This window comes from Pristis pectinata, chromosome 1, assembly GCF_009764475.1.
Source record: "Pristis pectinata isolate sPriPec2 chromosome 1, sPriPec2.1.pri, whole genome shotgun sequence".
NCBI classification, from domain to species: Eukaryota; Metazoa; Chordata; class Chondrichthyes; order Rhinopristiformes; family Pristidae; genus Pristis; species Pristis pectinata.
This window is the reverse complement of record NC_067405.1, coordinates 67305045-67317061: the sequence shown is the minus strand read 5'-3', so window position 1 is coordinate 67317061 and position 12017 is coordinate 67305045. Positions and strand designations below refer to the sequence as shown.

General features: G+C 44.2%; 1 protein-coding gene across 5 annotated transcripts in view; it reads right to left on the bottom strand.

Annotated features, from left to right (window-relative positions):
- als2b (alsin Rho guanine nucleotide exchange factor ALS2 b) overlaps nt 1–12017 on the bottom strand; it is a 95379-nt gene that overhangs the window by 77218 nt on the left and 6144 nt on the right. For 4 of the 5 annotated variants that reach the window (XM_052016193.1, XM_052016210.1, XM_052016201.1 and 1 more), the window contains exons 3-5: nt 9077–9231; nt 5139–6452; nt 459–627 (exon numbers count right to left, since the gene is read on the bottom strand). In XM_052016193.1, coding sequence (XP_051872153.1) covers nt 459–627; nt 5139–6452; nt 9077–9231 — 1638 coding nt within the window. Of the gene's footprint in view, nt 1–458; nt 628–5138; nt 6453–9076; nt 9232–9373; nt 9501–12017 lie in introns of those variants that run through there. The other variant, XM_052016226.1, reaches the window with a different exon arrangement.

Genomic DNA, 12017 nt, shown 5'->3' with positions numbered 1-12017 from the left:
CTTCTGTTGAATGAAGACAACTGACCAAAAGCAACATGAGAATACACTGGTAATGCACAAAATGTTTAGGATCTGGACTGGCTATGGGGAAATGGGAGGGGAGTGGCACAAACTGAATTTATCTTGCTTTGAACCAAAAAGGGTCAAATGGCCTCTTTCTGTCTGTGAGTTTCTGTGATTTCTGACCATTTAGGAAATACTTTTTTGGGTCCAAACTGGATATCCTTGCATTTCTCTAGATGAACTCTCTCTGCCACAGTTTTCCCACTCCATTAAATGTTCCTTGCAGCTTTGAGTCTCCCCAACTTCCTGTGACACCTTTCTTGACATCATCAGCAAACTAAAATATACTGTACATTTCTCCTTCATTAAACTGAGCCATCATTGTATTTGGCAGAAAGCTGAATGTGTTGTTTTCGGGATGCATCAAGAATGGAGAGCTTTGAGATTTGTAATACCTGGGAAGCACATCTCCATGACCCAGCTGGCCCTCTTTACCTCGTCCCCAGCTCCATAGCTCAGTCTGTAAGGAAGGAAGGTTTGTGTCAGTGTCGGTTCCTGGCGTGGGAGTTAGGCTCACTCGTTTGATTCTGGCATGTCCTGCTTTTCTGAGAAGCCTTGGTGAAACTGAAAAGAGAAGACACAATCAAGCAAACAAATGGAGTAGTGTTCACTACCAGACAACCCCATATCACCCATGTATATTTGTGACCCTAAGCCAGAAATTTTGCTTAGTTTAAGTCCCATAGTCCAACTTCCATCTCTAGTACCTGGAATGTTCCTTTCCCAATCCAATGTCTAGGTAAATACACCACTGAATTAAGCAGTCATTCTGAACTATTTCATCCACTCGTATTGTATGTGGCAGTACACATATCCTAACAGGCTGACGGTAGTTCATTGTATAGTAGCTGCTAGATAAACAGTAAACCTGTTTTTCCCCATCCCATCCTAGCAATGACTGTTACTCACCAACCCAACATGATCATTCTTCCCTTCACACAGTGACTGTCCATCAATGGAGCTGTCTCATGTTGCCAACCAGTGTCACATCATGGCAGAGTTTTATTCAGTGAGGTGCATGCTCACTTGGAACAGTATTAAGAATGTTTAGCATGGTGAACCATTGATCCTATTTATTTGAGGAAAAAATGGCGATGTGCTTCATGGACACAAACTGGTCATTAATGTACGTTCAAAGAAAGAGGTTATAAATGAGATGGGAAAGGGATAGATTTAAGGAGGTTATCTCCAGATCACAAGGACAAGACAGACAGAGAGACATAACCATCAACTATGGGACAAGAGTTTGCAAAAAGACCGGTGGCTGAAGTTAACGCTCCTCCAAGTTTTCATGAGCAAAGGCATGATCCACCTGTCCTTCACAACACCGATTATGTGAAAGAGTTTAGAGGCAGTTATGGGGCTAGACAAAGTTAGAGATATTTTAGAAGTAAGTCACTGGTTGTTTTAGGAATTATCATTGGTCAACAAGACCAGGATGACAAGACCCTGCTGCAAGACAGGATAGAAGTTTTGGATGAGCTTATGAATGCAGGGTGGAAGGTAGAAGGTACAAGGTCTCTGGAGCATCAGTTCAACTCATTCAGAATACAGCAACGATAATGAGATGGAGTGATATGGCCTTGAAAGCTGTGAGACAGCAGGAGTTGGAAAATAATTATATGTGGGACCAAAAGCAGTGAAGAATGAGGATCTGTGGCAGTGATCTCTCTTAGGGTCAGTCATACAGCACAGAAACAGGCCCTTTGGACCACCATGTCCAGACTGACAGTCAAGTGGCCAACTACACTAATCCCATTTTCCAGCACCTGGCCCAGAGCCTTCTAAGTCTGGGCAATTCAAGTACTTGTCTTGGTATTTCTTAAGTATTATGAGAGTTTCTGTCTCCATCAACCCTTCAGGTGCTGCATTCCAGATTCTAACCACACTCTAGGGGGGAAAAAAATCTTTCAATCTGCTATAAACCTCCTTACCCTTAAACCTATACTCTCTAGTCTTAGACACGTCTGCTATGGGGAAAAGCTTCTCACTATTTACTCTACCTATGCCCCTCATAATTTCATACACTTAAATCGAGCCCCCTTTAGTTTCCTCTACTCCAAGATACACAAATGCAGTCTCCTCTCAGAACTGAAATGCCCAAAGCCAGGCAACATCTCCTCTACACTTTCCTGGCTTATCCCTGCTGTCCTCCTTGTACAAGGGTACCAGGTTTGCTGTCCTCCAGTCATGTGGCCAGTGAAGATGTAAAAATCTGTCGGAGCCAAAGCAATATCCTCCCTTGATCCCTAAAGCACACTGATTTACATTTCATGCAGCCTTGGGGACTTACTCCCTTTAGACCCATTATGACACCTAATTCTGCCTTTTTAATGATAACTTGTTCTAGAATTTCACCGTTTTCCCCCTCCTGAATTCTCGAACTACAATGTCCTTCTCCTTTGTGAATAGAGATGACAAGTATTAATTTAAGACTTTGTCTAAATATTCTGGCTCCATGTATAGCTTGCCCATGTCTGTAATGGGCCCTGCTATTTCCCTGGGTACCTTCTTGCTCTTAAAATGTTTACAAAATGCCTTGATTTTCCTTAATTTTGTCTGCTCATGACTTTGTGCCCCCATTGCCCTCCCAATTTCTTTAATTACCCTGTATACTTTCTACATTCTTGTTGGGCCTCAGCTCTCTCTGACATATACTTCCTTTTGTTTTCTTTATCCAACCTTGATGTCCTTTAAAATCCAAGGTTCTTTGGATTTGTCCTTGCTCTTATGGGAACGCATTGGCACTGAACTCTCATTATTTCATTTTTTTAAATAACTGCCACTTCTTGGATGCAAACTTACCTACTTCCAATCTATTTTTGCTACGTCTTGTCATATGATATTGAAATCTGTCTGTCCCCAATTCAGGACCTTAATTTCCTGTCCTTTTCCATTACTACCTTGAAACTTAAGTTATGGTCAATATCTCCAAAAGATTACAATCACTTGCCTGATTACATTCCCAAAAATTAGGTCCAGGACTATCAGTATACTGGCATAAAAATTTCTCCTGGACACAACTTTTAAAATCCCATCCCCACCATGCCTTTCTCACTAAAATGGGCAAGTTGAAATTGCCTATTAATGTAACACTATTATTCTTGCACCTCCTGTGATCTGCCTGCATACCTATTCCTCTACCTCCTGCTGACTGTCAGGAGACCTGTAATACATGCCTGCAAAGTGATTACATCCTTTTTGTTTCTACCTCCATGGCCTTGAAGAAATTTCAAGAATAACCTCCCATTTTGCTGTAGTAATGGACTTCTCTTTTTCATCCCCCACAGTACACCTGAAGATTCTACACTTTGGATTATGGAGCTCCAGTACTGCCCTCCTTTCAACCATGTCTCTGTGAAAGCATCAAATATTGTACTCCCATTCCCATCTGCTAATCAACGTTCCCAGTTCATCTGCCTTACTAGTACACTCCTTGCATTAAAATCAATGCAAGTTAGACTTATCCTGCATGTATTGGACTGACTTAGTTTTCCTCCTATATTTGCCTGTAAACCCTCCAACCTCACCCCCATAACTGTACATCTACCATGCCAAATTAATTTCACCGTCAATAGCACTTGCAAACCTCACCACAAGGATGATGCACCTTGTGGTTCAAGTGCAACCTATCCAGTTTGTATAGGTCCCTCCTTCCCCAGAAACTGTCCCAGTGATCCAGAAATCCAAATCCTCACTGCTACCCCCAGCACCACCACACTATCTCTTCAGCCACACATTCATCTGACCTATTTTCCAATTCCTATTAGCTGCTTGGACTTTGCACAGGGATTACACCATCAGTGCTCTTTAATGTGCAATTTAGCCCCTTACTTCTAAGTTCCATGACCTTACCCGTTTTTGTACCCATGACATTAATACCAACGTGAACCACTACCTCCCGTTGTTTTCCCCCTCTCCTTTTAGAATGCTCTGCAACTATTCTTTGACATGCTTGATCCTGGTTATGGAGGTGACAGCCCCTCCCAGATTCACGTCCATGGCCACAGAAGTGCCTGTCTATTCTCCTCACTGTTGCGTCACTGTCGTCCTTGTACTCTTTGTCCTCCCATCTTGTGCTGCTGAGCCATTCACAGTGCAATGATCTTGGCTCTGACTGGAGTCTCCAGGGATAAATTCACCTCCATGAGAAACAGTGGGTAAAGTGAAGGAAGGGAGAGGCATATAAATGATAAATCTGGGGGGAAAAAACTGCTTTGAATTAAACCAAGAGGGTACCAGTAAAAGGCAAGTTGAGATGTGTCAAGATAGTCTTCACAAAAGGACTGACCAACACATGGGTCAGACATTCCAACAGACCAATGGAGCAAAAAATGTTATGAATTAATTGAATACTGGAGAGACCGAGCTTTAGGATTTCTACGGATGGCCCTCAGCATCTGTCATATTCAACTAGTGCAGAACAAGCTCCATATACCATTACGAGGCAGGCACTGAGACACTGTATCAAGCTTTAGTTGAGGGTTTGTGATTATTCCTACACCCAATTCCTGTCACATCATGAGTGACGTGGAAGCCCACTATATAATGGCTGTATACACAGGGTTCTGATAAGAATAAAGAAATAACCTGTACAAAGAAGGGAGAGCATTTAAGCAGGAAGCAGGCAGTGAACTTGGGGAAATGTGGGTAGTTGAAAGGAAATGGATTCCCGATACATTGTGAACCCAACAATTAGATAATACACATCAGACATCATATATATTCATGTCAGGCATAAAATGATGGTTTAGTTATAAAACAATAACCCATGAAAAAGAAAAGCATAAATGTCTGGAGTAACCTACCACCAGTGTCCCTTATTCCACAGTTTGCAAAGAAATATGAGATGACATTCACAACACGTGGGACAGAGTGAAAATGAAATGTACAACAAATGGGTCAGCGAGAGACTAAAATGGCAGGTGAACAACTGATCTGTTAACCCAAGATCTCTATAGTCTACACCTGCCTCTGCTGAATGTTGTCACTCCTGTTTCACCTGGTCCTTGATGACTCCCTAGAAAGAGTCCCTGACCTGACTGAACCATACTTTTACTTGCAATTGTGTGTACCTTGAGATAGAAGTCCTGGCAGAGACAAGCGGCGGCACATGCCCTCTGACCCTTGCTCTCGGATATCCCCCAGGCTGAAGCTCTTCTTATCAGGCATGCTTTCTTCAATTTTCATCCGTTCCTCCCTCGTCTCCTTGTGCTGGGTTCCACCACTTGCTGTGCTGCTGCCACTGCTTTCTGGCAGACTGGGAGACTGGTAGTAGTAGTTCACAACTTTTCTGAGGGAGAGGGCTTCATAAGTGGCTGCTACTCTCTCCCCAACCACTGAGGCACAGGAGACCATCAGATTATTAAACGTCGACGGAGCCGCGGATGTAGGACTGGCGGGACGAGCATCGTCCGATGAAGGCAAAGTCTGTGGGCATGGAAGGTGTGTGCCTTTCACAGGGTCGTCCTGCTGGGAAATGTCCGACAATTTTCTGAGGTACTCCTTTACAGCCTTTTCATCGGGGTACTGAGAGCTCCTAGGTTTCGGGTTACTCGGGGCTCCATTGGGCTCCAGTAGTGAATTGGATGTACTGCCCCCCTCGGTTCTGCCCGGATTTTGTGCCAGTTCCACTTGATCGGCAACAGAAGGGGCGTGTTCGGGCTGCTCTGTCTGAGGTAGTCCTGTGGTGTGAGATTCTGCAGTGTGATTGGAAGGGAGAGAAGGGGAGTGGTTTTCTAGGTCTGGTTGAGAGGGTTTGGGATCAGATTCAGACAGCACTACGCCCAGGGGGCAGTAGTGACTGTCCGATATGATCACGTGGTCTTCTTTGTCAGTCATGGTCAGCAGCAGCTGGTGACAGTGGTGGCATTTTTCAGAGTTCTGCTTCTTCTCATGGGGTGAGGGTCTTTGAACAAGTGCCAGGCTGTGGTGGGCACCGCAGGCGATCTGCACCACCACCCGGCCGGCCAGGTGCTCTAGTTTCTGAGGCTTCGCCACGGGGAAAGCTGCAGTGACGAGTCCAAGCTGGCAGCCGCTCCCCCAGGCCCAGACCTCCCGCCTCAACGACAGGGCCAATGTATGGTGCTCTCCGCAGGCCAGCTGCACTATTTGGGTCAGCTCGGGGGGGCTGGTTTCAGGGTCAGAAATTGTGACCAGAGTGGGGGTGGGGACCTGTCTCTGACTCTCGATTGCACACTGACAGGATGAGTTCTCTCCCCACATGTACACAGCTCCATCCTTGGTTACTGCTCCACTGTGGTAGCTTCCAGCTGCCACGCTAACCATGTGCAAACCAACTAACGTCTTCTCCAGTATGGGGACTGCTGACTCTCTGGTGTCACAGTCCAGTCTCCATGGGAAGGATCCAAAACTGTAGACTTCGCCATCTGAAACGGGAGAAAAAGATTTCAGCGATCAGTTCAACCAAATAACCTGCATTTTGAACAAAAACTGCTCCAGGTAAATAGTTGCAAAACTAAAGAAGGAAATGGAGGGGTAACAAATTCTGAGTTTAGGAAGTTGGATTTGAAGACATTGAAGGAGGAGGCAAAGGTGGATAGGGAGAAACTCCAGAGTGGCTAAAGGCAATGATAGGACAATGGCAGAATGATACATTAGAGGCCAGGGCTAAAGAAAACTAGGGTCTGGAATTGGGGGACGGGATGCAGGGTTTATATTTGAAGGGAATTGGACAGATAAAGTAAAAGTCTGATAATTCGCTATCCAACTATTCAGAAATCCCAGTGGATCGGCCTCTGACACTGCAGCTCTGGTTGTCACACTGGACTCAAAACTTCCAGGGTTCACTAGAAATGTACTATTCCACTGCATAACGTCTTAAACTAAAAAGTGAATTAAAAGTGTGATTGAGTATTATTAGGAATAACTTCCAGTGGTCCAGAAAATCTGCCAGTTGGGCACCACCAAAGTCCCCACCAAGTTGGATTAATGGAGCTTGACTGTAAAAAGCTCGTAGGGTTTGATGGGGGTAATGAGGAACATGAGCACTGAAGGATGCTAATAGGAAATATTGAACTTAAATTTGAATTCTTGCTTAACTAGGAGTTCATGTAGGTCAGTGAGTACAGAGGTATTGATTAGCAAGAATCAATGTGAGTTTGGATGCACAGATTTGAAAGAGATTACATTTGTGGAAGATGCCAAATAGGGGTCTGGCTTGAACTATATTGGAATAACCAAGACAGGAAATGAAAAAGGATAGTTGGAAAATCAAAACATAACTCAACCACTGAACTTCTTGAGCCTGTTCTGTCATTCAAAGTCATTATGGCTGACACTATGCCATTTTAATACCTTTGGGTTACATAAATCTATCAATATCGGATTTAAAATTAACATCTGACGAAACATCAATTGCCATTTGAAGAAGAGGACTTCAAAGTTCTGCCGTTCTTGAACAGAGAGGTGGCGCCTAAGTATATTACTGAAAGAAAAAGAAATGCTTGAAATGTTCAGCAGGTTGGTCTGCTTCTATGGAGAGAGAAACACAGTTAATTTTTCAGGCTGATAATCTTCCAGTTCAGCAAGGTTAATTCAGTGTTTCTCTCTCCACAGATGCTGCCTGACTTGCTGGGTGGTTAGATTTTTAGCAGCTGCAGTGTTCTCAGAGTCATGCAGCATGGAAACAGACCCTTTGGGCCACAATATCCATGCTGACCATCCAGCACCCACTTGTACTAATCCCATATTATCCTTCCCACATTCCCATCAACTCCCCTGAGATTTTACCACTCATCTACACACTGGGAGCAATTTACAGTGACCAATTAACCAACCGACCCACAGATCTTTGGGCTGTGGGAGGAATCCAGAGCACCGGAGGAAACCCACACAGTCACAGGGAGAATGTGCAAACTCCACACAGAGAGAACCAGAAGTCAGGATTGAACCTGGGTTGCTGGAGCTATGAGGCAGCAGCTCCACCAACTGCACCACTGTGCTGTATCCAGGACTTTTGATAGAGGCATTGGGAAGACCAGCCACCCTGTTATATGAGCAGATATTTCAGAGCAGGTGACCAAAAACTCATTTGGAGAGGTTAGTATTAAGGAGATATTGAGAGGCTAAGGGATGTATCTCACAGTTCTAACATTGCCTTTTTTTCCTCTCTCATTTACCACCTTCTATTTTCATCTTCAAACAGATCATTTAGAATGAACTACCCTTTACCACCCTCTTTCAACCACCATTTGCACCAGAGCCTTTTGGTGGAAAAATGGGATCAATGTTGAGGGTTGAAAGACTTAAGCAGGGACTTAAGACAATGGTTTTGGTTTCCTTCATGTGCAACCATTGGAATTTTGTCTCTTCCAGGATTTAGTGAGATGCAAACAATTGAGAAGTTGAGAGATGGTCCAGAGGTAGAGCCAGGTGTGAGTTCAGTTCATGTTACTGCGGAGAGTAATTGCAGCTTAACAGGGACAGCAGTTATTATTTGTCTAGAGAGGCCAAGGAATAGGAGGATAACAGGAAGACAGGGGCAAGAGTTCCTCAAGCCTTCACTATTCAATCATCTGTAAATCAGCTTCAGTTTTTGATTCATTTCCTTTGTAATTCTTATCCACCAACAATCTAAAGAAATGCACTCAAATTCAATTAACCCAAAACTTTTCGGGAGGGTGTTCTGGATTTCCACTATTCTTTGTACAAGAAGCTGCTTCCTGAATTCACTTTTGAAAGTTCTGACCTTGTACTCGGGAGTGGGTGGTGGGGCAGCAGGGGGAGATGTAACAAGTTCTGGCAAAGTGATCCCATGCTATCCACCACATGTCATCTTGTCACATCACATCACAATCTCTCAACTCTATCTATCCCATCTTGTAGACCAGCAAATAGGTGGCTGGAAGTTAGGCAACCCTGGTTCACCTTTGCCAGCTTACCCCCTTGTAACAGTGTTATCTCTGTTCTCCTCCCCAAGACACCCACTCTGGAGCAAATCTTACAACCCACCACTATTATGTGTTGGGCGACTCCTGCTCAACCCACTCACCTTCAGTCAGGAACAGTCCATGTTCTATTCCCAGGGCAGCCTGCAACACAACCTTGCTGCCAAAACCAGGCAGCAACTCTGGGATTCCAGAGCTACCATATCCTGTCCAGACATGCAGAATGCCTCGTTCCTGAGGATTCTCTTGCTCTTTCAGGCTGTACAACATTAAATAGAAAAACATGTTGAAACATCTTTAAAAGCTGAACCACTTTTTTTAAAGAAATCTTCCCTCTGTGTACATTGTCTTTGTATCTTTGTTTCCTTCATTCCTCCTGCCATTTATTTTGTTTCTCTCACCGGATGAGCTGAGGGCCAGCACATGGCTTGTGGTTGTGTGAAACAATTCCATGCCAATCATTCTGCAACAGCCTCTAACTGGCAGCTCATAGTTTAAGTCAGCTTTGATGCGGATCCTGTCGGTGACCACACAGCACTCAGCAGGGTTCCTTTGCTGGAAGGAGTGATATTTCGCACCTCCCCCCTCCTAACCATCTTCCTGTTCCTCTGTCTTATGACGAGGTCTAGAAGACACTTGCAATCCTACAGCATATTTTACAGTCTCTTGCCCACTTCAAAAGTGCAGTCTCTGATGCAATGCTCGAAATGTGGTAGCTAATGTGATAATAGCAAGCTCACACAAACAGCAATAAGATTAGTTTTTTTGTGAAAGTGTTTGTAAGGCAGAGGAACAATATGGAGCATGGGAAGAAAGGCCCTGCTATTCTCTGAAACACTGTTGTAAGATTGATACATCCAACTAACAACACAGACCAAACATGAGTATAATGATTTATCTGTAAGATGGCTCCTCCAGCAATGCACAACTCCCTTAATAATACACTGAGAGCACCACCAAAGATTATATGTTTAAGCTTCTGGAATGGGCTTGAACACACAGATTGGGTAGATAGGTCGAGTGACTGGGTGAGCAAGGGTAAATGGAGTTCAATGTAGAAAGTGTGAGGTTACGAACTTCAGTAAGAGGGATCACTGCGGAAGACACCAGCAACATGCCAGAAATTCGACAGAGTCAGGGCAGAAGTGAGTGTAATCACTATTACTAAGGTGCTTGGGAAACTGAAAGGTCTGAAGGCAGAGAAGTTGCCTGGACAAGATGGACTAGACCCTTGTGTTCTGAACGAGGTAGCCGAAGAGATTGTGGAGGCATTAGTAACGATCTTTCAAGTATCACTAGAGTCAGGAATGGTTCCAGAGGACTGGAAAATTGCAAATTTCACTCCACTCTTTAAGAAGGAAGGGAGGCTAAAGACAGTAAATTATAGGCCAGTTAGCCTGACTTCAGTGGTTGGTAAGATGGTAGGGTCCATTACTAATGATGAGGTTTCAGGGTACTTGGCAGCTCATGATGAAATAGGCCGAAGTCAGCATGGTTTCCTTAAGGGGAGATCTTGCCTGACAAATCTGTTGGAATTCTTTGAAGTTACAGGCAGGATAGATGAAGGAGAGTCGGTGGATGTTGTTTACTTGGATTTTTAGAAGGCCTTTGACAAGGTGCCGCACGAGAGGCTGCTAAACAAGATAGGAGCCTGTGGTATTACAGGAAAGGTACTAGCATAGAAGATTGGCTGACTGGCGGAATGCAAAGAGTGGGAATAAAGGGGGCCTTTTTTGGTTGGCTGCCAGTGACTAGTGGTGTTCCTCAGTAGTTAGTGTTGGGTCTGCTACTTTTCACATTATATGTTAATGATCTAAATGACAGAATTGCTGGTTTTGTAGCCAAACTTGCAGATGATACAAAGATAGGTGGAGGGGCAAGTAGTATTGAGGAAGCAGGGAGTCTGCAGAAGGACGTGGACAGGTTGTGAGAATGGGCAAAGAAGTGGCAGATGGAATACAGCATAGGGAAGTGTACAGTTGTGCACTTTGGTAGAAGGAATGAAGATGTAGACTATTTTCTAAATGGGGAGTGAATTCAGAAATCGGATGTGCAAAGAAAGGGGCTTGGGAGTCCTAGTGCAGGATTCCTTAAAAGTTAACTTGCAGGTTGAGTCTAGTAAAGGAAGGCAAATGCAATGTTAGCATTCATTTCAAGAGGACTAGAATATAAAAGCAAGGATGTAATGTTGAGGCTTTATAAGGCATTGGTCCTACCACATTTGGAGTATTTTGAGCAGTCTTGGGCCCCATATATAAGGAAGGATGTGCTAGCATTGGAGAGGGCTCAGAGGAGGTTCACAAGAATGATCCTAGAATGAAAGGCTTAACATATGAGGAGCATATGATGGTTCTGGGCCTGTACTCACTGGAGTTTAGAAGGATGATGGGGGATCTCATTGAAACCTACCAAATATTGAAAGGCCTGGACAGCGTGTACGTGGAGAGGATGTTTCCAGTAGTGGGAGAGTCTAGGACCTGAGGGCACAACCTCAGAATAGAAGGACATCCCTTAAGAACAGATATGAGGAAGAATTTCTTTAGCCAGAGGGTGGTGAATCTGTGAAATTCATTGCCACATTCAGCTGTGGAGGCCTAGTCATTGGGTATATTTAAAACAGAGGTTGGTGGGTTCTTGATTAGAAAGGCTGTCAAAGGTTATGGGGAGAAGGCAGGAGAATGGGGTTGGGAGGGAAAAATAAATCAGCCATGATGGGCCAAATGGCCTGATTCTGCTCCTATTTCTTATGGTCTTAAAAGCAAACTAATAATTAAATGGATAAAGACTGCAGGTAAGTACTGTCTTATCGATCCCTCCCCCACACTCCCCCCACCCCACAGCTTGATACGGGCTTGTTTTCCCTCCTTCCCAGTGATGACGGAGATTCTTTGAGCTGAAACACCAACTCTGTTTCTCTTTCCACAGATGCTGCCTGTTTCCCTGAGTGTTCCTGGCATTTTCTGTTTTTTTTTTCTTTTCCGTTGTTATCAGAAGTGAGGGAGGAGGAACATCAGGAAAGGGCTTTAAGTACCATTTTGAAAATAA